Raw genomic sequence first — 26638 nt, forward strand, 5'->3', positions numbered from 1 at the left:
TTGAACGTGGGTTTCATGGGTTGGAGCCTTTTGTAGTAGCAAGCTTTCCTACGGAGGAATTTGGTGACTATTTCTCATCTGGAAAAGATACCCAGTAAGTTTTCCCCTTACTAAGATGTTCATTATATCTCTATTTTGTCTAGGTTGGTTGCAGATAGACCCTCTGTATTATCGAACAACTGCAAACGAATCCCTGTATTCTATTGGTATGGATACCGTCCCTGCACTATTTGCCCAAGTTGCAGATTGACCCCTTGAGTGAATTACTTTTTACTCTTAAAAGAGTCAAAAAGTTTCACTCGGGGGTTCTATCCATACAAACAGACCTACAGGGGGTCTGTTTGCACTTCTGGTATAGTACAGGTGGTCTGTCGGCAATTTTCCAATTTGGTTTTTTTTGTTTTCTTGTTGTATGTTTAGCTTGTCAGATATTGTATTGCCAGTTTTGGTTTGCTCAATTCTAAAATGCTCAAGGATTTTCCAAGATGAATTGTTACATGTTACCTTCTGAAGCACGGATTCGCCCCCGGAGGCCACGAATCCGTGTTCGACTCGAATCGGACACGGATTCGTCACGACACGTGTCGAACACGGTCAATCCATGTCCAACACGGATTAACGGTCAAATTAGGCTCGGACACGGTCAAAGGAGCTCGGACACGGCTCGGATTCGTGGCTCGGACACGGTCAAAGGAGCTCGGACACGGCTCGGATTCGTCGAAGGCTGATTCATTCGGGTTGTAGGTTGCGGGCTTGGTTGTTACAATCCAACCCGAATCGTTCGATTAAAAAAAACCCATCCCTATTTCTCAAATCTTCCGTTCGATTTGATCCTCAGTTGACTCAAACGAAAGAAAAAAAGAAAAAACCCTAACCCTAATCCTCTCTCTCAATCTCTCAGCTCATTCTCGTTCGATTCGATCACCTCCGCTGTTCGATCCGGTCCCGCCGATTGACTCCTTCCTCTGACTCCTCAAGTCCACCCTTCATTCCTCCTCCACGTCCAGTACAACCACCACCAGTGTCATCATCATCTCCTCCGGTTTTTGAGTTCGAGCAGCAGCCCAACGTCATATTATTATCATAAATCTGATGAAGAAAGTTACTCATTTATACTAAATCGAGATTTTCGTATTACGTTGTCATTTATCATAAATCTGATGATGAAGGCAATGAAGAAGTCATGGGACTAGCTTCCACTTCATCTTGAGGTACTTTTTGTTTACAAACTTATTATTTTGTGGTAGATTCATATTTTTTATTGTTAGTTGAATTTTATAAATTTTTCTATATATAATAATAATTTATTAAAAAAATTCCTTGTCGTATCCCCGTATCCTATTTTTTTTATTTTGTCGTATCCCGTATCCATGTCTATGTCGTATCCGTGTCCTGTATCCGTATCCGTGCATCATAGCTGTTACCTTCTATATTTTCGCTTGTGCAAGTCTGCTTTTACGTATCTGTGTGTATTTCGAAGCATGTTGGGTTTTTATTTCAATGTTTGTATAAGAAGTTACTCGGTTTCCGTTTTGTACAAAACTATATGAAAAAAGGAGTTAGTGCAGAAACACAAACCTAGACATGAAAAGCAACGTTGGCAAATTGAACATCTTCAAGTGTTATTGCTAATATTCTTCGTTAATTGTGGCCAATTTTTTCTTGTGTATCGTTTGTTGTCGTATACCCAGTCTTCCAACTTGCAGTATTTGCACAATCTGCTTTCTTGACTGACTTCTGGGTGTAATCAATTGGTTTCTATTGAGCAAATCTTCTTTACTTATCCTTATTCCTTCCAATTTGGGTTCTTCATCTGATGTGTAGCCTAATCTTCTTTAATCATACACCTCTTTTTGTAACTCCTCCTGACTTACGGTTTATGAGTTTATGTTGCATTGTCATAACTCATGACCATTTCATTTTCCCTTTCAATGCATCAATAACCAAACTCTGCTAGCTTGATTTATGTTTCAAGTCATAACTGAACCTTCTGTAGGAATCCATAATACATGCATTTTATTATGATATTATCAATAAATTTGAGACTAGGTGATATGCATACAAGTTGAAATTCAATTTGTAACAATCGATACTATACTATTGCAAAGTATGTCTGCACAGAACTCCAGCTCGTAGGTAGATCAAGGACAAGTGCTCTTTTCTTAGCTTCTTACTATTACATGTGGCCATCTTCCCTTCTGCAGTTGTGCGTCACCTAATCAAAATGGAGGGCCAGATGCATCATATTCTATTCAAAATACCTCAAACAGTTCGGAACGTTAATGTAATTTCATTGAGTGGGGCAAAATTTCCTCTGCTTTATCTTTTCTGCCTAGTGGAACTTCCACTTTTCGTTCATGCATTCTGTAAAATACCTACATAGTGTTGCTAGGCTATGAAAGCTTGTTTGTAATTTACTTATGATTTTCAGATTAGGCCTTTCTAGTTGCTTGAACTTTCTCCTTGTGCGCTTAGATAACCGTCTGCACTTGTGACAAAACCGAAGAATAACAGTTTCTTGGTTTAACTTTCAAATTCCAGGTTAACTTTAGTTTATAGTCCTGTTGTTTGTACCTCCCTCGGTGTTATTGTGCACTATTTGTGCTTGTAAAGTTTTTTTTAATTATCAACAAAACCTTATTGGATCTTAAAAAGTGAAGATGGGAATTGAGTGGTAGAAACGAAGTATAATGCAAATTAGAAAGGGACCTGCCACAAAAGACGTGTTGCAACACTTTGTAGGTCCCTTTCTAGTTTGCATACTTTGTTTCTACCACTCAATTCCCCTCTTCACTTTTTAAGATCCAGTAAGCTATTGTTGATAATTAAAAAAAAAATCTAGTTTACAAGCACAAACAGTGCACAATAGCTCTGAGGGAGGTACAAACAACAGGACTATAAGCTAAAGTTAACCTGAAATTTGAAAAGTTGCACCAAAAAACTGTTATTCTTCGGTTTTGGAACCAGTGCAGATGGTTATCTAAGCCCACAAGGAGAGTTCAAACTTTCGATGGTTACATAGAGAAGGTTTTGAAGTATGATAGAAGGAATATAGGTGATGGGTAATGGGTAGGCAACCAGCAAATTTATGCTGTTGGGTGGTTTAGGTGATGGGAAAGGGTCGGTGAACATTGGCAGCTCATAAAATCAGAGAGATGGGGGCTGCTTGGAGGCTTTCTGTTTTTTGTTTGGGCCTGTAGTTAAACAGCGAATGGGGCTGGCTTCTGCAGTTTAACAGAGGAGGAAATTTGGCGGCTTGATGTGGAGGTTTGGTTCTGTATGCTGCAAGACAGATAAGAAACTGACTGAATAGGGTGGCTGTTCTACTGGATGAGAAATAAAGTATAGGAGAAAATTTGACAAGCTGAGAATCACACACCCCGTTATAAAAAGAGAAGGAAGCACACTTTAAAGGTGTAGGATTTGGCTTCACGCCATATGCAAAACTCACATGAATTTGTTCCTTGGATTTTCATCAATAAAGGAAATCAGTCTCTTTATTAAAATCTGAAAAGTCAAGGTTTATAGACAAGTCAAAATTTAACTCCAATAACCTGTCTTAATTCAAATATAACTAAGAAGTTCAAACTCAAATTTCAAGTCTTATAGCTAAATCTTAAATTCATATCAGATATCCCAATATAAACTCAAATCAGTTAGTAAACTCAGATCAAATATCTAATATAAACTCAAATCAAATATCTTATGCTAAAATAGTTTCTTCAATCCTAAATGAATTAGCACTCTACAGATGAGATAACATTTTGACTTTTTCTTCAATTCTCCAAAACTGTCCAACATGAAATTTTTATTTTATTAGAAGATTACTAGTTCCTTTTGGATTACAGATGGAGAGGGAATAGAGTGGTTGTTCTACTTGATGGGGGGAAGAGAAGTATTTAGTGAAAGTTTTGACTTCATCTTCAATTCTCCAAAGTTATCACGCATCACAAGGCTATCATAGATATCCTATTTTATTTTTTTTTACCTACAATGACAATCATGAGCAGTTTTTTTGGGTTACTCTGTGGGCAAGCATGCTATTTTGTTATTTTGTGTACTGTTTTATAATTAACGCAGGCAACTTATTACTCATATTTAAAGCCCAATAGGTTTATACTAAGGGAGGAAAAATGAGATAAATGGGTAGGGAGTGCCCCAAAGAAAGAATAAGATCAGATATTGAAGTAAGAAAATTTCTAGTAATAGGAGAAATAACCTCCCTTGATGGAAAAATAAATCCCTTAAAAGGGTGGAATTATTCTCTCTTAGCAGTTATAGGTCGGTTCTTAGAGCCTCCAAAGCCATTATTAGCCTCCATGCAACATGAGCTCAAGTTGTCTATAATTTAATGATATGTCCATGCATTTTCATTTGAGAATCCTCTTACCCACCACTGGTATAGCGCAACCTCCCACAAGGGAAGAAATGGCATACTGCTCAAACTAAGCTCATTTGTTATATTTGGCATACTAAAGACTGCTACTTCTTTATCTCAAGTTTAGGCATCATGCTTGCTTGTCCCGTCCTTACCTTATTCTAGTATCCCTGTCTGTAGAGCACTGTTCAGTTCATTATCCAAGTTGTTACGTATTGTTTGTGCAGAATATGTTATAAGGTAAAGTATATATATTTAAACATTTTGACTAATAATTTAAACATTTTGAGTATTAAACTGTTTAACTAAAAAGATACTTTTAGTATATTGAATGCTAAAGTATATTTATTGGACTAATAATTCGGAGTTTTTTATTTGGGTAAAGAAATACTTTCATTTTTTTCTAAAGAATTTCTTTTTAAATAATATTTAAATTTAACTTCATAATTGAAATTATTCCTTTATAATTATGGTGTGTATTTATCTTTAATTTGAATATTTGGTTTAAAAACTAATTTAAGACTCTGTAGGTTTAGTATAGAACTTAAATAGAAAGATGTTAAGTGGGTGACAAATGTAACAACGTGTGTGTGCGTGTGTGTAATACAATTTGTAAGTGATCAAATTTTAATTGAATATTTGATAAATAAACAAATTGAATATACACATGCTTAATTCAAATTCTAATAATATATTTTGTTTATAAATTCAAATTCTAATAAATATCTTATTGCTGTTACATGAATTGCTAAATCGATTATAGTTGAATAGTTACTCAAACAATTAACAAAATATTCGTTAATTATTTGGTTTGCGTTCAACCCTAACTATAAGCTGTTCTTGTTTGTTTGGTTTAGTATTACTTGGGTAGTATGTAATCTATAGGCAAGATCATCATTGCTGTCAGCAGACAGCTCTAAATCAGCCGATAAGACTATGTAGATCATATAAGTACTTGAAACTCATGCCGGTAGTTTATTTCTACATTATATATCCATCTTTGATAATATTTATATACGGGGAGCTAGTATACGTAGTAGGTAGCTCCCTGCTATAAGTTGGTGTATTTATCTTGGAATTATTCACCTTAGTTTCCAAAAAGATTGCATACGACGTTGCATGGACAGGGGTATAGATATTGGTATACATTAATAATTTACATAAGATCGATAATATTTTTTCATTCACATATTATGAGAATTAAAATTCCAATGGCATTTTAATGTTTATTTTATTATGCAGACTATAAATTGGAAAACCACTCATTTTTAACAAATACCCAAACGACCTTTAAAATCATAGTTCAGATTATGAATGTGAAGGATAAACGTCCAGGGAGTGTATGACGAGTGTTTTAAATTAAATCATGTATTATATAATTGAGTACATGTTGGAATAAACATATGCATATACTAAGGACTGTCCAATGAGTATCGGTCTCTGATACGGGTACGATACATGATAGAAGTGTCCAAGGTGTGTTCGGTACGTTCCGGTGTTTTGTAATTGTCGGGTGCCGGTACGGCTTCATGATAGAAGTACCTAGGTAATACAGATTGCATAAAATCCATGTTGTGCACTTGTCACTATTTCTTGACAGGACAGAAATATCTTGTAATATTTTTGTAGTAATTGTACTTGAGAGGTAAATAGTTTTGATGACGCTATTAGTATTAGACATTCAGTTAGGAAGTAATATGTTACTCAGGTTGGTCCTTGACTTGAACCATTGAAAATTTGAAAATTCGCTAGATATTCATAATAACTTGGTAATTCTCCTTTAAATTCTTTATATTATGTTGCATTATTTTTTAGTACTCCTTAACTTCAAACGACTCTTCAGATTATTCATGACTGGATTAATTAACTCGAAATTGGTTGCAGGTGTACCGTATGTCTTGCAGAATACCAAGAGAGAGACGTTTTGCGCATCCTTCCTTACTGCAAACATGCTTTCCATGTCAGCTGCATAGATATATGGCTAAAACAACATCCAACATGTCCTGTATGTAGAATATCACTGCGTGATTCTCCTGATCGAAAAAGGGCAATGCAGCCTCTCTACAGTGGAGCCATCAGATCTCTCTACCCTCGAGAAACCTTTGAGTTGGATTCTTACCACTATCTGTGCGCAAATTATCACTATTCTGAAACGACAGAAGATAGTCAGAGAGCAGTATCTGTTCAAGAGGATCAGTTAACGTCAGAATCATCTGTAGCTCTTGAGTTGCCATCTATGGACAGTATGAAGATTGATTGTTATCAGGAAACAAAGGGAAAGCTCATGGAGAGTCCATCAAACCCATAGCTAACCAAGGTTCTGGGGACTGAAGGTGGCTGTTTGAATCGGACTTTTGACAACTGAATAGGGAAAGCAGGAACTTACAGAAACTGATGTCAAAATTCAGCAACCTGATGGTGCGTAATCTAGATGTACTGTTCCACGTGGGTTTTCTGTGAATGTCACATTATTTTTTAATTCTGCAAAGTGAAAGTTTCTGGGTAAACCTTAGTTCGCATATAAAGTCTGATTCAAGCTTACTCATGCTTTGTCGTCAATGTCAATATTATATTATAATTAACTTAAGGTTGCGTTTGGATTTGAGAATTTGATTTCAATTTCCAGAATTGAATTCTGGAATTTGAAATCTAGAATTCCAAATTCAATTTTTTTGTTTGGGAAACATTCAAATTTGAATTCCAGAATTCAATTTAAAATTCATGCTTGGCAAACTTTAGAATTTCAATTTTAAAATTTTCAATTGAGTTGTTTGTCAACTAGTAGAATTCTAATTTCTGAACTAAAATTGTAGCTCGAAGATAATTTAGAAATAATGTAATCAATTTACATAAGTTATGCATCAAAATTGGTGGAAATAAATGCTTCAAATAGTATATCAAATATCCAGCTAACTTAACATATAGATAATATACCTTAAAACTTCGATTGCCTGAATGTCAATAGTTCACCTAATAATCACCATAAAAATGACCGAAATCATTCATCAATAAAATTTTATAAACTCATCCACCATTAACTATAACAATAAATAAAGTAGAAACCGAAATCATTCATCAATAAAATTTTATAAACTCATCCACCATTAACTATAACAATAAATAAAGTAGAAACTTCAAATATTGCATATAACAATTCAACAATAAATAAAGTAGAAACTTCAAATATTGCATATAACAATTCAACAAACTAGAGATCCAAAATATGTTTGAGCTACAATTTTAGTTAATATTTCCCCATCATACAATGTCATGCGTAAGTTGCTCTCGCACTAGTTTCTTTAAAACTTTTACATCTGATTCAAATAAGAGTTTCTTTCTAATGCTTATACACTTTTGCTTTGTATTTCTTACTGTAGCTTTCTCTCCCCGGTTCAAGAGGTCTTGCTTTGCGAGGTCTTAAATCACCTGAAACAATAAGAAGACCAAATGAGCTCCATTTTAAAGTGTGATATTGCTTTGCGAGGTCTTAAATCACCTGAAACAATAAGAAGACCAAATGAGCTCCATTTTAAAGTGTGATACTATAAAGGAATCTCAAGAAAACAAAAGAATCCATTTTAAAGTGTGATACTATAAAGGAATCTCAAGAAAACAAAAGAAAAATAACCATGGAAATAATCTCAAGATAACCATAAATGCTAGGCCAACTTTTATGTCATCAGGATAGAATCTCAAGCTTCTATAATAGCGCTCTGTATGGTGCATATCCACACAAATCATTCAGACACATAACCATGGAAATAATGTAGACTTATGATGGGAAATAACAGTGCACAACTCATGGCGACAAAGGAGATTTTGTAAACTAACGTGAGGAAACTACAAGATTCCATAGTTGATAAAGACAGCTAAACAGTTAATAGATGTATCATATAATTATTCTTTCTCTTCTGGATACATGATTCATGTACATATATTGGGAAACATGGTCAATATAACCAAATATGATTTGCATTTTGGAAATGAGGGTGAAAATCCTATGATATAGCAAGTGACATATTTGCATCTCTTTTAAAACATTGGTGAATATGAAAATTTTGATATACACTAAGAGACAAATGAGAATATAGGGAACAGCTGCACGTGAACTAAATAGATGCACACATAAGAAGATGCAAAATAGATGCACATATGAGCATATACAAAATAGATGCACATAAGAGCTTAAATGCAAATGGAAAAGTTAATGAGTTATTTTTTACCTTTAGTCTGAGTTTTCAAGACATAGCATAATCCAATCTAACTTTTGATTGTCTGGAAGTAAGTCTGAGTTTTCAAGACATAGCATAATCCAATCTAACTTTTGATTGTCTGGAAGTAACTTCAACATTCGGAAATCATGTGAATCTAACTTTTGATTGTCTGGAAGTAACTTCAACATTCGGAAATCATGTGCAGAACCATCAATGAGTCTTTTAACTGCCCTTAAAAATTGATGTGGAGGAATACCCCCTCACTTTAGATACCTCGGCATAAATCTCCTCGCAATCAGCTTTTGGTGGGTTCGTACTCACTAGATACTTCTTTAGCATCTCACCAACATCACTTACTGCATTTGCTAAAGGGCCACTCTTGAGCTTCTTATTGGATTTAGAAGTAGAAGATTTTGAAACCTCTCTGCTAGAGCTCTCCCCTTCATTCGCACCTTCCATATCCATAGCTACAATAGAATCATCAATTTGTTCTGCACCCTCGCCAGTTGCTCTATCGGTTCCCACTAACACATATATATCATCCCAGATCTCAATAGCTTTGTTTTGATATGCCTTGGCATCTGAATTTACCTATGCAAGCATGAGAAGAAACAAAAATATAGTGAGACAATCTAGTAGTGACACATTTATTCAATACGGTGAAAACAACTATCTACATATGTATGTATTAAATATCCTTCCGTATGCATGAACGCGAAGATCTGCAGCTGTTTGCATCCGGGTGTACATGAAGTTCAGTTAAAGCACTATCAAATCTAAAGAATGCTTATATTCATAAAAGTGCAACTAAGATCCAAAGCCTGCATTTCAAAATATTAAGCCAAGAAATATAAAAGATGAGGGGATTTTTTAAAAAATCATCAACTCTTTAGACCGGATGCGATGCTGAGTCACATTCCAGGGATAATGAAAAAACTCAGCAACATAATCACATAATAAGGAAATACAGTACAGAACTCTGCAAACCTTGTACATTCTCTAAAATTTGTTCATTCAAAGACAGAAAATAAGAAAGAAAGAAAGGGAGGAAAACAAAATAATTCGAGATTTAGAGGGAAGACATGTGACATTTATGGAGGCGAGAAAAACTTCAAATTATGTTCATAGCTTCAAAGATCTCTCTTATGCTCCAAGATCCTGTAACAGGTGTTACCATTCAATAAAATTAAGAGCAGCATGTACTCAGAATCAAACAAAGCACCCCCAACAGTTTAACCAGCATCTTCCCAGTTTAGATCAACCGGCCCTTACAGTATGATTACCCCCCATCTACTTGTTAGAATTAATATAAAACTATAATCCTTGATCCTCACCATAACTTCAGAGTTTTGGTGTAATGGTTAGAGGAACTAAATTTAAGATGGTATCAGAGCAACCCAGGTTCAAATCCTACCGATCACGAATTAAATGCGGATTTTCTAAAAATTGACACCGCTATGTGAGTCCAGGTTTCGACCCATAAAAAGGGGCGCTCGACCTGTGGGGGCATGTTAGAATTAATATAAAACTATAATCTTTGATCCTCACCATAACTTCGGAGTTTTAGTGTAATGGTTAGAAGAACTAAATTTAAGACTACAAAAATATGTGTTTGCCACAATAAATTACAAATGCAGCAAAATGTATATAGCATGAATATCTCACAATAAGTAATGTTCCAGGCAACATATAGCATGAATATCTCACAATAAGTAATGTTCCAGGCAACATATAGCATGAATATCTTAACCTAAAGGGAACGCGAAGAATATAATAGCACATTATATGATACATACCTCACAATACTTGGTCCAATCTACCAAGTCCTCAATAGTAATTACCACCATTTTCTTATCATCGTCCCATCTGAACTTGGTTTTTATCCGTATTTCAGTGATGATGGCATAGTGTCTCTTCCAAAGTTTTACCCTATTCTTTACATGATCCACCGTGATAGACAAACCTAATTTGGATTTTAACTCATCAACAACAGCTTGATAAGCTTGAGGCTTCCAATCCCCCTCACCTTTATTGCCTTGGTTTAGTTGATTGTAAAACACGATCGTCAGTATCATGTCCATTTGTGGATTCCAAGTAAGATGTAGGCGTCTAAAAATACCTATGGGTGCCTGCACACAGCTCGAGACGGAGAGAAGACGATGAACGTCGTTATCCAATTCTAAGAGGATTATCTGTCGTCGGCAAGCACATGAAGCGAAACGACGAACCAAGTGGCCCGCATGCATCAATCAACGCGCGCGTGTCAATCAGCTCGCGTGCGTCAATCAACACGCGCGCGTCAATCAGCTCGCGTGCGTCCATCAACACGCGTGCATCAATCAATACGCGCGCATCAATCAGTTCGTGCGCATCGGTCAACACGCGTGTATCAATCAACACACGCGCATATCAACCAACGCGCGTGTTGACGGTCAATCCCGCAACGAAGCGTGCAAGTCAACAAGACGATCAAATATGCAAAACGGTGGAAAATACAAGTCCCGGAAGAACCGGAAAACACGAAAATCAGCGAAACCAAAAGCGCGCCGCGCGGTACGGACCAAACTGACCCGCGCCCGCGCGGGTCAGAATGATTCGACCCGCGCAAGCGCGGGTCGGAATAATCAACCCGCGCCGGCGCGGGTCGGAATAATCCGACCCGCGCAAGCGAGGGTCAGATTTGTCCTGCGCGCGTTGTTTCGACCCGGTTCGGTTTTTGACGGTTTTTCTCAGGATTTGCTCGTTGCTGAGCATCCAAAATGATCTGATATCATCCCCTAACATGGTTAATCAGTTATTAACTGAAGATAAGGACGAATCATTCTTTCTCATCCAAATAACCGCTTCCGAATCTTATAAATACGAGCTCGGGTGCTCATTTCTCGGGGGGATTAATTATCAAGAGGAGGAGGTGCTACCGGATTGAGGAGTCAAAGGAGCACGAATTTCAGCGAAGGTTGACAGATCTTGGCGAATTCTTCGGCATAAAGAAGGAGAGTTCGAGAGATCCGACGTCTGTTTCCCCCATTTCCTTGAGATCAGGTTTGGTCTTGATCTCGAGAAGAGCTACTGATTTCGCTTGGTTGATCTCAGCGCTTCAAATCAAATTCTTCCTCGGCGAAGGCGAAGATCTGCCGAATTTTCAACAACCGGATCTAATCGACGGTCGTCCACGGATAAACCCCGACACAGGCAAAGATCCCACGCAAGCAGACGATCGATAAACGATCTCCCTGCGTTTGTTTGACGAAAGTTGTAATCTTTTATTTCTTTCATTGTGTAAGAGTCTTATAAAAACACTATCTTTTTTTTGTTTTCATTGTAACGACTGAAGTTGTAATGAATACCGTAATGAATACATCAATTTTCGACGCAAACATAAGATAGCTCCTTTTCCTACCTCTTGTGTAGGAGGCAAAGTCTCTTTAACTTTTCTAATCATTACCTTAAAAAGAAGGAAATCATATCAGTAGATAAACTCTAAAGTCAGAGAAACTTCATTGAACATATCAAAAAGAAGATATTATAACAAATCAATATAATGGGGTAATGTCTTAACAGAACAACAATAACACTCAATTAAGTCAATAATCACACGTACCTACCAGCAGGCTTACTATTAAGAACTTGTAGAAGTAAAATCACATTAGCAACAAATATAATATGGTTCCCTATGCAAAGAAAAAGTCATGTAACAGAAATATGGTTGCAATTGCCAATAACAAGACAAAGAAATTAAAGAAAGATGAACCATTCATATATAGAAAACAGAAACATATTGAGTCAAATCACACTTGAAATTCAGCTCATCAACCTATAATTATAAAAGAAAATCTCAAGTAGCACGAGCTCTCCGAGCTTGATATTCATTGAACATCTCCAAAGCAATATCATCTCTGAACAAACTCTACTCATCCGTTGCTCGAGCACTTGTAATATAATCAACATCAACCTCATTGTCGCTATCAAATGTGTTTGTATTTTCAAGCTCCCCGTCCACCTCACGCAATAAATCATTCTCTTCCATATTTTCATCTCTTACGAAATTGTGAAGAATAAAACAAGCATTTATAATTCTAACTTGAGTCTTTTTGTCAAAGAAGTTTGATGTTCTAAGAATGGCCCATCGTTTTTTCAACACTCCAAATGCTCTTTCAATAGCATTTCGAGCAGATGAATGTCGCAGATTGAAGAGCTCCTTGTAATTTGTTAGAGTATTCCCTCGCCACAAATTCAAATGGTACCAAGTGCCTCTGTATGGAGCTAAGAAACCCCAACTATTGGTGAACCCCAAATCCACAAGATAATACTTATGTACAACGTCATCAATATAAACATTTTAGCTTAAACATGAAAAAACTAGTTAAAAAAAGAAAAGTCTATAAAAACCAAGCTAATGTCTTACTTGTTGGTACCTTTAAACCATTAGGCCTCTACAAAGCATCACAAAGGGTGCGAGAATCAGATGCGGATCCTTCCCAACCAGGTAAAATATAAGTAAATTAGAGATTAGGATTGCACACGGCAAGGACATTTGTGTTGATATCACCCTTTCTATCTCGATATCTAGGTTGATCCTCAAGAGGGACAGTCATTTGAATGTGTGTCCCATCAAGTTCTCCAAGTACACCCTAACAATCAACCCCATAATATCATATAGATTACATATTTGCACGAACGAATCTATGTATCCAAAAAACAAATTATTATTACCTCAAACCATTTCCATTTGATATCTCCGGCATAACTAGTTGTGGATTCTGCTTGTTTGACATAATACTTCCCAATATTCATATCCGCTCGGAGCATCGTATGAAATTGTCGGCTTATAGCTTCTCCGGAACGAAAAAATATTACTCCAACGGTTCGATTCTTCAAGTTATGAGAAATAACATGTAGGAAAAATGCCACAGCTTTTCTCACCGTGACATTCCTAGAAGTCACCAATCCTCCTTTAGACCGTAAAATGGCACACAACTTCTCAAAACAACGTCTATTAAGACGTAGTTGCTCCCGACATATTGTATCATTCATTAATGTGTCTATCCAGAGGGCTCTTTTATGAGCACGCACATCTTCACTCCATGTTATCTCCTTGATGCTAGACCTTCTTCTATGACGGTATGCTCCAACTACCATTATTTTGAAAGACACAATTATGATAACTAGCTTTTTTCCCATCATCTTCACCTACTTCTTCCCTTGCGCGTTCCCTATAAACTTTGTTGGTTTGACATTTTCTCCTAAACTGTTTCATCATCAAAAATTAATGTGTAAAACTATACCTATCTAAGAGATAGAATCAGACCATGTAACATGGAGTAAATGTAAAGGAAAAGAATAATAAATTTAGAATTACTAAACGTAATTATCAAACACTAAAGATAATAATATGGATATTCATGCTAGATATCACCTACAAGGCTCCTGGATTTGAGACAAAAACAGAGGTTTCTAATGTTAGATATCACCTACAAGGCTGTAGAACAATGCATCATGCAATTCCTAAAAGGGTCTTTAATTAGTTTGATACAAATCACTAGGTATACACTCTAAGCTTGCAATCAAGATATTAATTTTTAAATACAAATGACAAAAGTCTGCAAGTATTTGCTCTTTAGAGGTAACTTTTAAAGTCATGAACTAACAACGCATCACTAATATATTACAAAATGCAAATAGCCTTAAGAAGAACAAATGCAGTTTATAAGATATAAAAATATCTTTACCATACATATCAAGATACACGTCAAATAGAAATTGTTCAAACTTGAGATGGGTATTCATCTTTCTATCAGAAAATCATGGAATAAAATGCCAAAATCTATAAAATTTTGACTTCAATCTATTGCCACAATTTTGCTAGTAAGAGCAGCAAGGAAAGACTTGTCATATAAATGTTTGAGAGCATGAACACAAAAGCCCATATATAAATACATGTTATATAGACCCCTAATTTTTAGCAAGTAATCAGACAATTTATTAGTTAAAACTTTCAGGGATAAGAGTATATAAGTCCACTTTATTCAGACAGCAGAGGTAGGCTAGCTGGCTAGTGTTAGGATATGTGAAGTCTAACTATCAAGCATGCCCTATACTTCAGAAGAGAGGAGGAACAAAGTTGGAACAGGAGGAACAGGATCGACGATGGAGAAGTTCAAGCAAAACGATGAAGGAGACAGTTTTCTGCATCGCGGTCGACCGGCCATGGCGCGGCGGTCGACCGACGTCGTGCACAGCTGGGTGCACAGGCCAGGAGCTCATCGTGGTCGACCGAGCATGGCGCTGCGGTCGACCGGCAAAAGTCCAGAGAGCAAGCCCAGTCTGCAATCAGCTTCGCGGTCGACCGTACATGGCGCTGCGGTCGACCGCTCAAAGTCCAGAGAGCTCGATCAGGAATATGATTCGTCGCGCTCGACCGCACGTGGTGCGGCGGTCGACCGGAGTCGGGTTTTGGCCCAGTTTCGAATTTTAACCTGTTTTGTTTTGTTTCCTTTTTTATTGGTTAAACCCTTAAGTCTATAAAAGGGTTGATTAGGGCATGATGTAAAGAGACGAAAAATAGTGAATTTTTCTCCTGCGGCGGCCGTGGACGTAGTTTCTCACATTGAGAAGCGAACCACGTAAATCTTGTGTGTTTGAGATTGTTTGATTTTCTCTCTTCTCTCCTAAATCTCTATTTCCAAATCGCATCAGGGGGGTTGTGCATCCCCAACAAGTGGTATCAGAGCGACCAGGTTCGGCGCGAGCGATTTGAGGTCAGAGACAATGGGATCTGAGAAGGAAACATCCAAGATTGAGAAGTTTGATGGAACAAACTTCGGGTTCTGGAAGATGCAGATGGAGGACTACCTCTATCAGAAGGATTTATACCTACCATTGGGAGAGAAGCCGACGGATATGAAGGATGCGGATTGGAAGCTATTGGATCGAAAGGCCCTTGGAGCGATCAGGTTGACCTTGTCTAAATCAGTAGCGTTCAACATCAAGAATCAGAATACGACGGCGGATCTCATGGCGGCGTTGTCCAGTATGTATGAGCAGCCCTCTGCGGCGAATAAGGTACATCTCATTAAAAAGCTATTTAATTTGAGGATGTCCGAGAGCCAGAAATTCAAGGAACACCTGAACGAGTTTAACGAGATCACGGATCAACTAAACTCGGTCAATATTCAGTTTGACGATGAAATCCAAGCCCTCTTGATACTTGGTCAATTGCCCGACAGTTGGAAGGGTACCGTTATCTCGATCAGCGGATCATGTGGCAAATCAAAGCTGAAGTTTTCAGAGGTGGTGGACATGATTATGACTGAGGAAATAAGAAGACAAGAGGAAGGGATTTCTAATTCAGGTTCGGCGTTGAATCTTGAAGGCAGAGGAAGAAACAGAAACAGAAATAGAGGGAGTAGCCGAGGAAGATCTAACTCGAGGAACGGAAGGCCAAAGTCCAGGAACCGCAAGGGAAAGAAGGAGATAGACTGCTGGAATTGTGGCAAGTTTGACCACTATGAAAATCAGTGCCGAGAACCCAAGAAAGACAAGGAGAACAAGACTGAAGCGAACGTGGCCTCAGGAGAATCAGATGATGCATTAATCTGTTCGTTGGAGAGCAAAACTGAATCGTGGGTGCTGGATTCAGGAGCTTCGTTTCATGCTACCTCAAATAGAGATTTATTTGAGAACTACGTTTCAGGAAACCTAGGAAAAGTCTATCTTGGTGATGATCAGCCTTGTGATATTGTTGGCAAATGAGTCATGCAAATCAAGCTCAATGGGTCTACATGGAAGATGAGTGATGTGAGACATGTTCCTAGCTTGAGGAAAAATCTGATTTCCATAGGACAATTGGCGAAAGAGGGATACGTATCAACCTTTGCATGTGATACATGGAAGGTTACAAAGGGATCCATGGTTGTTGCCCGTGGTACGAAGACGGGATCTCTCTACATGACGATAGATGCACGAGGTTCCATTGCAGTGGCTGAAGGCAGTGAAGACCCAAATTTGTGGCACCAGAGGTTAGGTCACATGAGTAGCAAAGGCCTAAAGGTTATGCAATCGAACGGGAAGTTACCAGGTTTGAGATCGGCTGAAATTGACTTATGTGAAAGCTGCATTCTAGGGAGACAAAAGAGAATAAGCTTCAAAAGGGTTGGCAGAACTCCTAAAGAAGAGAAGCTTGAGTTAGGTCACACAGATGTGTGGGGCCCAGCATCAGTTCCATCCACCGGCGGAAGGTTATATTTCGTGACCTTTATAGATGATCACTCGAGGAAGACTTGGGTCTATTTCATGAAACATAAATCAGAAGTGTTTGAAGTCTTCAAGCGATGGAAGGCTATGGTTGAGAACGAGACCGGTTTGAAGATCAAGAAGCTTCGTTCTGACAACGGCGACGAGTGTGAAGACTCAGAGTTCAAGAAGTTCTGTTATGACAGTGGCATTAGATTAGAGAGGACAATGCCAGGTACACCCCAGCAGAATGGCGTAGCAGAAAGCATGAACAGAACATTGACTGAGAGAGCCAGAAGTATGCGGTTACAAGCAGGTTTTCCAAAGCAATTCTGGGCAGAAGCAGTCAACACAGCTGCCTACTTGATCAACCGGGGACCATCAGTGCCTTTGGAGCACAAAATACCTGAAGAAGTATGGAGTGGAAAGCAGGTAAACCTTTCTCACCTGAGAGTATTTGGTTGTGTTTCTTATGTTCATCTGAGTGATCATGCAAGAAACAAACTTGATCCTAAGTCTTTGAAATGTTTCTTTGTTGGCTATGGCGGTGATGAGTTTGGCTACAAATTTTGGGATGAGCAGAACAAGAAAATCATCAGAAGTAGGGATGTGGTCTTTAACGAATCAGTCCTCTACAAAGACCGTGATGCAGTTCAGCCCACTAGCTCGATGCAGAGTGATCCTACATATTTCGAGTCAGATTATGCCTCAGGTGGAGGCAATCCTGAAGCTAGTTCTGATGAAGAAGAAGAGTTGATGGATGAGACTACTTCAGAGGGGGCAGATGAAGATGGAGAGCTTGTTTCGCCCGTCAGAGAGTTTAGGCGGTCAGCTAGAGTCCCCAAGCCTAATCCGAAGTACCCATCACTACAGCCCAGAGCTCATCTCAACTACCTATTGTTGAGTGATGGTGGAGAGCCAGAAAGTTATGATGAGGCCCTTCGAGTGGATGATGCGAGCAAGTGGGAGCTCGCCATGAAAGATGAAATAAAATCCTTGAACACCAACAAGACATGGGAACTTGCGAAGCTACCAACGGGGAAAAAGGCCTTGAGCAATAAATGGGTGTACAGAATCAAAGAGGAACATGATGGTTCCAAGAGATACAAGGCCAGATTGGTGGTTAAAGGATTTCAGCAGAGAGAAGGAGTTGATTACACAGAAATCTTCTCTCCAGTAGTCAAACTGACTACCATCAGAACAGTCCTGAGTATTGTTGCAGCTGAAGATCTACATCTCGAGCAGCTAGATGTAAAGACAGCTTTCCTCCACGGTGATCTAGAGGAAGAGATATATATGCAGCAGCCAGAGGGGTTTACTCAGAAGGGAAAAGAGAAGATAGTATGCAGATTAAAGAAGAGCTTGTACGGCCTAAAATAAGCTCCAAGGCAATGGTACAAAAAGTTTGATGGATTCATGCACAGGAACGGTTACTCCAGGTGCAATGCTGATCATTGCTATTTTGTCAAAGAGTTTGACAAGAGTTATATCATCCTGCTCCTATATGTCGACGACATGCTTGTGGCCGGCTCAGACATGAGAGAGATCAAGAAGCTGAAGAAGCAGCTATCGAGTGAGTTTGACATGAAGGACCTAGGCGCAACGAAGCAGATATTGGGAATGAAGATCAGCAGAGACAAACTCTTAGGCACACTACGACTATCTCAGGCCGAGTATATTCGACGGGTGCTTGAGAGATTCAGGATGAGTGGTGCTAAGGCCGTCAGCACACCGTTAGCTAGTCATTTCAGATTGACTAAGGAGCAGTGCCCTGTTACTGATGAAGAGAAAGATTACATGGCTAAGGTTCCTTATGCTTCAGCCATCGGAAGCCTTATGTACGCCATGGTATGCACGAGACCTGACATTGCCCATGCAGTGGGAGCTGTGAGCAGATTTATGTCAGATCCAGGAGAGCAGCACTGGGAAGCAGTAAAGTGGATTCTGAGATACCTGCGAGGTACTATAGAAGATTGCTTATGCTTCAGGAGAGGCAAGTTAGTCCTGCAGGGTTTTGTTGATGCAGACTATGCTGGTGAGATAGACCAGAGAAGGAGTACTACAGGATATGTATTCACTTTGGGCTCTACAGCTATTAGTTGGGTTTCTCAGTTATAGAAGATCGTTGCTTTATCAACGACAGAGGCTGAATATGTTGCTGTGACAGAGGCAAGCAAGGAGATGATATGGTTGCAGGGTTTCTTGGAGGAGCTGGGACAGAAAAGTGAGAAGAGTGTCCTACATTGTGATAGCCAGAGCGCAATTCATTTGGCAAAGAATCCCGCTTTTCATGCAAGGACCAAACACATACAGGTCCGCTACCACTTCATAAGATCAGCGTTGGACGAGGACATATTGGAACTTGTGAAGATTCAAGGAAGCAAGAACCCAGCTGATATGCTTACCAAGGTTGTCACTACAGAGAAACTGAAGTTGTGTTCAACTTCAGTTGGCCTCAGCACTTGATGAAATGGAGGCCGTCGCCGCAGAGAGAGCTGAAAGAGATTGATAGTTAGTCTCCAAGTGGGAGATTGTTAGGATATGTGAAGCCCGGTCGACCGCACATGGCGCTGCGGTCGACCGCCCAAAGTCCAGAGAGCTCGATCAGGAATAGGATTCGTCGCGGTCGACCGCACGTGGTGCTGCGGTCGACCGGAGTCGGGTTTTGGCCCAATTTTGAATTTTAACCTGTTTTGTTCTGTTTCCTTTTTTATTGGTTAAACCCTTAAGTCTATAAAAGGGTTGATTAGGGCATGATGTAAAGTGACGAAAAATAGTGAATTTTTCTCCTGCGGCGGCCGTGGACGTAGTTTCTCACATTGAGAAGCGAACCACGTAAATCTTGTGTGTTTGAGATTGTTTGATTTTCTCTCTTCTCTCCTAAATCTCTATTTCCAAATCGCATCAGGGGAATTGTGCATCCCCAACAGCTAGTGCAGTCAAATTCAGGTTCTCATCCTCACATCAGTATCAATACTACTACTTGGGGCATTTCAGTTTGCAGTTTTGGCAATCCTTAACGCATTTTTGATGGACAGCGACCAATGTCGCCCTCACTAATGACAGCAAAAAAACTTCCCATGGCGTCGTAGATTTTAGAACAAGAAGGGGGAAGGATCAGGCTCGGCCTGATTCCTGACCCCCCAGCTACTCCAACGTTTCCACACGCATTTGCAAGCGTTAACATCAATTAATCATGAATAAATGCCAAAATCTATAAAATTTTGACTTCAAGCTATTCCATCATAACATTGATCATGAATTGAAAATAAATAAATAAATGACATAATAAACATCAATTTCGCTGCAATCATAGATAAATCATCACTTCTTAAACAACTAAATGACGAGATCATTAATCAACTAGGCATTGAAATAAGAAATTAAATTAAAAAGAGCAAATCAATCAAAATTCAGGAAAAATAAATCGTAGTACTCCTAGATCTAAGATCTCATCGTTGTATTACCATTGTCGCCTAAGGTGAGATTAGTGCTTGCGAGCCGTCGTCATTTGGATCGTCGTCATCAGTTGGATCTAGGAGCTAGGGTTTTGATGGAACTGAGAGAGAGCGAAGAGTTGTCGCCGGCTGGATCTAGGAGCTAGGGTTTTGATGGAACTGAGAGAGAGCGAAGAGTTGTCGCCGGCTGGATCTAGGAGCTAGGGTTTTGATGGAACCGAGAGAGAGCGAAGATCTGAGAACTGAAATGGGGGGAGAGAGAGAGAGAGAGAGAGAGAGAGAGAGAGAGAGAGAGAGAGAGAGAGAGAGAGAGAGAGATGAGAGGAGAGAGAGAGAGAGAGAGAGAGAGAGAGATCGCGGGTCGAGAAAAGAGAAACAGCGGAGGCGGAGGCGGAAGCGGAAGTGAGAATTGTAAATGACAGGGTACGGTTAGGGATTTAAAATTATGAGACTATTATGGGCTTTCAATGTTAATGGATTTGGGCTAATATCTGATATTCAAATTCTTTTGAATCCAAACAATATAATTAGGCCAATTACAGTATTTGAAATCAAATGCTGATTACCAAACAGGCCCTAAGCTGATTTTACGAAGAATATTATGAGCTTCCAGTTCAATTGTCAGATGATGATATGATATTGTTGTTACAGGGTTAATATTTTACGAGCAAAATTTCCTTCAAACTTCTTGATTGAAGAATACAATATATATTAGAAAACGCCACACGCGGACTGGTGTTTTGAGCCATACAGGCAAGCACTTTGAGGATTTCACTGCCTTCTTGTCCATATATAGTATCTATCAGAACACGATGTCCTGATAAAATTCATGTTCTTGGTTGAAATAAGTACTAGATTTTTGTATGTTTGTCTGATAGAAGTTGTGTTCTTGACTGAAATAAGTACCAGATTGAGGCCCGTAGACTCTATTGGGCTGATTTTTAGTTCTGAAGCCTGAGGAGTTCATAATATAGACTAGATGTCAAGTGGGATAAGGTTAGGTTGATGCATTGTGACTAAGAGATCACATGTTCAAGTCTCGAAAATAGCCTCTCTGCATGCAGGGTGCAGTCAAGTACATCTAGCCACATGCAGTCAAGTACATCTAGCCCTCCCCAGACCTAACAATGTCGGCAGCCGCATACATTGAACCACCCCTTTTTTTATGTCAGGCAGGGTAATATAATCACGATTTGAGGGAGATTTTAAAAGAACATTTACTTTTTCCTCCCTTTGTTGCTTGTTATTCCTATTGATCAATGTCTTCCACATTGCTTGGAGTGCATGCAAGGATAGATACTAAAAGAAGTTGACATAAGTTCACCTCTTATTGTATTACATACATCATCACAATGAAAAGAGGTCTTCTAGAGGTTAACATTCAATTGAAAAAAAAGTCTTTGAATCAATGCAATTTAGTGTACTGCATACATCATCACAATGAAACTCATAAATGTTAAAGCCTAGTTCAATTCTTTCCAGCACATTATTTTGCTTTCGGATTCGACACCCAACCAACCTTAGTGCTAGCTCTCACTTTTGTCCTTCCATTTTTGATCATATAATTGAATTCGCTACGCCATTATCACATGATCATCCGCGTGAAATTGGTGTCACGGATAAATCAAAGAACCCCACTTTAACGACCATTTTTTGATTAATGTGGTTTGAGGTTCTATGTGCTGTTCAACATAAGCCATCTTTTTCGTTACTTCATGGGTTAATTGCAGATAGATCCCCTGTAGTATCAATTAACTACGGATACACTCGCCCCCTAGTTTTACTTGTGCCAATAGGCATCCTGTACTATTTGCCCAATTATGGATAGACTCCCTCATTGTAACTTTTTTGAATGCATTATGATTTATGAGTCTAGAAACTAAGAAGCTTTGAAAGAGCCAAACAAGGTTTGTCTCAGGGAGACCACCAAATAGCTAGAACTAAGGGGATGTATCCCCATGCAATTGTGATAGTACATGTAGGCTTGTCCAAACGGGCCGGCCCGGTCATTTTTTTTTTTAAAGTTCAAGAGTAAATAACAATAAATTAAGCGAAATTTTGATAAAAATCAATCATATTATTAATCACTTGTAATTATATAATTTACAAATACAAAAAATCATAGAAATTAAAAATAATAAAAATAAATTTTTTATTAATCAGTTAATCACTAATAATTATAAATTTATTTTCGGATTTGTCGCATCACAATAGATGAAGACATCCCAACTAGGTTGACACATACTTATCTATATCACTATCATTTGCAACTCTTTCCAAAATAATTTATCATAAATTTTTAGCTAAGAAATAAAACTTACAAACTAATGAATAATTTTTTACTATTTATCTCTATTTGCTATTCCCAACTCTTCAAGTTTATCTTCAATACTAGCTATCTGATCGATGCATTGAGTTCTCTTCTCGTACATCATCAATCTTGTAGGCTAATTACCGCCTATGCGGTATACGAATCTAACGATATCCTATGATCGTCGATCAAACATCTCGCGCGATGTGCTGAAGGCAGAGTCTGAAGCTATCGTGAAAACCTACACTGTTAGTAAATCACAAGCCATGATGGAAAGTATAGGATATGAAACTATTCCATATACTCTCCATCATTGCAAAATATCGAAACTATTATTTTGACTTTTAACTAAAGATGCAGTTAAATATTGTTTAATTTTAAAAACTTTCATTGATGATCCAGATCCAGATTTAGATCTACTAGTTAGCTGAGCTATCAATAATTCCTTATCAAAACTCTTACCTTTGCCCCGACTTGAACTCGTAGAAGCAGAAGCTGTAGACTGATGTGTACTTACACCATATCTAGCTGCATACTTATCATATAATATTTAAAAATAAATTCTAATAGTATTATGATGAGTAATAGCAGTAATAGTTTGACAACCATCAGTGTCTATTATCATGTTACCATACAAAGAATTTAACAAATTTCGAAGGCCAACATCCTTCAAATATGGATTAATAAGAACCCTCAAAACAAAAATTATAGGAAAAAAGCCTAATATACTTATTAAATTTACTTTCCATTTAAAAAGTCATATTTCCAAAATAATTATGCATACCATAATTATTAATTTTTTTGTATATTTAAAACTTGTAAAATAGCTTGAATAATAGTTGGATAATAACCACTAGATAATAACATAGTAGCATCATAAAAAACTTGTAACATCTCTTTTACAATATATATAACTAACAATTCATCCTTAGTTATTCCATACATATTACCAAAGCTAGAACTAGAAGTATAGAAAGCAATAAAATTATTTATAATTTATTTATACTCTAATGCTACATTTAACATTGCATAGGTAGTATTTCACCTATGGTCAACATCTTTTGAAATTAATTTAGATTTAAAATTTTTTCTTTTACACAATTGTTTTTATCTTTTAAGTCTTTGTTCAGAATCATTATGAGTGTAAGATACTATCCTAACATTTTCTATCATGGATTTAATTTTACCAAATGCACTTTGAACAATTAAATTTAAAATATGACACATACATCTAATATAAAAAATATCACTATGACATGCTAATAGCAAAGATGATTTGATATGATCAACAACTACATTATTATTACTTGCATTATCTAGTGAAAAAAAAAATATTTTTTTTTTTGAAAATTCTAATTTTATAAGTTCTTCTATTATTAAATTTACAATATTAATATCACTATGTAAATCTTCAAATGAAATAAAAGAAATAACTCTTTTAAACATTTGTCAATTATCATCAATCTAGTATGCTGTGATACATAAATAACCAGTTTGTGTTCTAGATGTCCAAATATCAGAAGTTAAAGAAAATTTATAGTTTAAACTTTAAAAATAAGGAATTATTTTTGCTTGTTCCTGTGATAATGTTTCAAAATAACACAATGATAAGTTCGACGAGAAATTTTTTTAAATGCGGGATAAAAACCATCTATAAACATATATTCAAATTCATCATCATCTATTAATTTAAAAGGAAGGTTTTTAAGAATAATAAATTTGATGACTGATGTAGAACACATGACAAACATGTTTATGTCAAAGTGGGGGCAATCGCAAGCTCAAACGCGGGCTCGGTCGACGAAAATAACTTGCTACAAAGAAACAGTCATAACTTTCAAACCGTACGTCAGAATTGGACGAATTATATATGAAAATCGACTATCTTGACGAGATGGAGTCAATCAAACCTACCGAAAGGGTTAGGTTTGCTTTCTTCGTTTAGCAAAATTCCTTACGGTTTGGGGGATATCTAATTTTTTGTCTGATTTTTTACTAATTTTAGTAATCTGTATTGATCAGGAAACAAATCCGATTTGATCTCAGATTTGACTGATGGACTTTCATAGTCATAAGGAGTCTTTTTGGGAGTTTTAATGTTTTAGGAATTCTTTTACTATTTTTGTTAAAGTTTGAGTCTTTGTAGGAGTTTGAGTCCTTGTAGAAGTCTTGTTTCTTTTTCTATTTAAGTAGAGTCTTGTAAGCCCTAGAGGCATAACTTTAAATTAATAAAATTTTGTTTTCTTCAATATTTACTTTATGGAATCGAAGCTCTTCGTGGATTCGAAGATTGTCCTTGGTGGATTCCGAGGCTACTACTTCTGTGTTGCGTCAATGACGCATTTCCTGGCTCAGATTGCATCATAGTTCCAACTACCGAGATTACCGAAAGATGAGGATTAGGAGATTAAAGATTATCGGATATCACATTGAATTGTTGTCTGACCTTTGTTGTGCTTTTTTAAATAGCGTTTGAGGTGGTTGATGCCGCTTTTATGATGAGCTTGGAAAATATGGCCGCACAACGCACACTTAGTCTTCTGGGTGAGAAGCCTACCGTGTTAATCCCTAATGACTTCTATTTTCTCGAAGAAGTTTCACACATCGGATCTCGGCCTTTTAGGAGCTTTAGGTGCAGAATCATCGTCACCGGATTGGTGATCAACATCGGTAGGAGTAGAAGGAGTAACTGTAGCTCCTGTAATAAGAGTATTAGGACTCATTTCAACATCGAGAGTTGGGATTTTCCCTTCATAATCAGAGGAGAAAGCCATTTGATTGAAGAATTAGAGAGCAAAAATGAGTATTAGGGAGTATTAGAGAGAAGTAGATGAGTTTTGGGTGAGAAAACTAAACGAAAACTCCCTTTGTTTATAGAGGCAGCAGCTAGAAATGACCAAAATATTCTCAAATTTTGGTCGTTTATTGACTGTTTTTGGGGGTATTTTGGTCAAAAACCAAAAAATAACCGTTATGATCGGGTCGGGCTGCCCGGCCAATGGTCACCGTTGTGGCCGGGCCGGGCTCAGGCCGGCCCAGCCAAATGATTGTTTGTGTCGAAAGTTGTTGTTTTTATTGCTATAGAATTTATTACAACTTTAGTCATTACAATAAACTCAAATAAAATAAAATTTTGATCTTTTTATAAGATCTTCTTACGCAATGAAAATAAAAAAAGTTTACAACTTTATCAAACAAACGCAGGTAGATCGTTTATCGGTCTTCTGCTTGCGTGGGTGTCTTTGCCTGTGCCGGGGTTTATCCGTGGACCACCTTTGATCAGATCCGGTTGTTAAAAAATTTGGCAGAGCTCCTACCTCACCAAGGAGGTATTTGCTTGAAGCGCTGAAATCGACCAAGCGAAATCAGTAGCTCTTCTCGAGATTAAGACCAAGCCTAATCTCGAGGAACAGACGGGAACGAGCTTCAGATCTCTCGAACTCTCCTTCTTTATGCCGAAGAACTCGCCGAGATCTGTCAATCCTCGCTGAAATTCGTGCTACTTTGACTCTTCAATCCAGTAGCACCTCCTCGTCTTGATAATTAATCCCCCCTTGAAATGAGCCCCCGAGCTCGTATTTATAGGCTTTGGTTGGGGGTTTTTGGATGAGAATGAATGATTCGTCCATATCTTCAGTTAAAAATTGATTAACCATGTTAGGGGATGATATCAAGTCAGTTAGGAATCTCAAGAACGACCAAATCCCGAGAAAAACCGTTAAAAACCGAACTGAGGTCGAAACAGCACGCGCGGGACAAATCTGACCCGCGCTTGCGCGGGTCGGATCGGATCCGCCCCGTGGTTATTGTAGCATGGGTCGGAAAAACCCGCTGCACACGGTTACTATAGCACGGGCCGGAAAACTTGCCCGCGGTTATTGTAGCGAGGGTCGGAATTTCCGACCTGCGGTAACTGTAGCAAAAAATCCGACCCGTGGTTACTGCAGCAAATTTCCGACCAGCGGCACTGTAGCATAATTCCGACCCACAGGTACTGTAGCAGAAATTTCGACCCGCAGTACTGTAGCAGAATTCCGACCAGCGG

At 38.0% G+C, this 26638-nt stretch overlaps 2 protein-coding genes across 2 annotated transcripts in view; one reads left to right on the forward strand and one right to left on the reverse strand.

The window, feature by feature from the left end:
- The window catches only part of LOC109830436 (RING-H2 finger protein ATL67-like), a 7971-nt gene extending 1048 nt beyond the window's left edge, over positions 1-6923 (forward strand). The window contains exons 2-3 of the mRNA XM_020397689.1: positions 1-94; positions 6263-6923. The exon at positions 1-94 is cut by the window's left edge and continues 1 nt beyond it. Coding sequence (XP_020253278.1) covers positions 1-94; positions 6263-6686 — 518 coding nt within the window. The 3' untranslated portion in view covers positions 6687-6923. The remainder of the gene's footprint in view (positions 95-6262) is intronic.
- LOC109830901 lies at positions 12500-13731 on the reverse strand. The gene is made up of 4 exons (XM_020398258.1): positions 13306-13731; positions 13116-13223; positions 13008-13025; positions 12500-12901 (listed from the first exon to the last, which is right to left on the reverse strand). Exons 1-4 carry the CDS (start codon positions 13729-13731, stop codon positions 12500-12502), a joined length of 954 nt encoding a protein of 317 aa, XP_020253847.1.

The sequence above is a fragment of the Asparagus officinalis genome, chromosome 2 (assembly GCF_001876935.1).
Source record: "Asparagus officinalis chromosome 2, Aspof.V1, whole genome shotgun sequence".
NCBI classification, from domain to species: Eukaryota; Viridiplantae; Streptophyta; class Magnoliopsida; order Asparagales; family Asparagaceae; genus Asparagus; species Asparagus officinalis.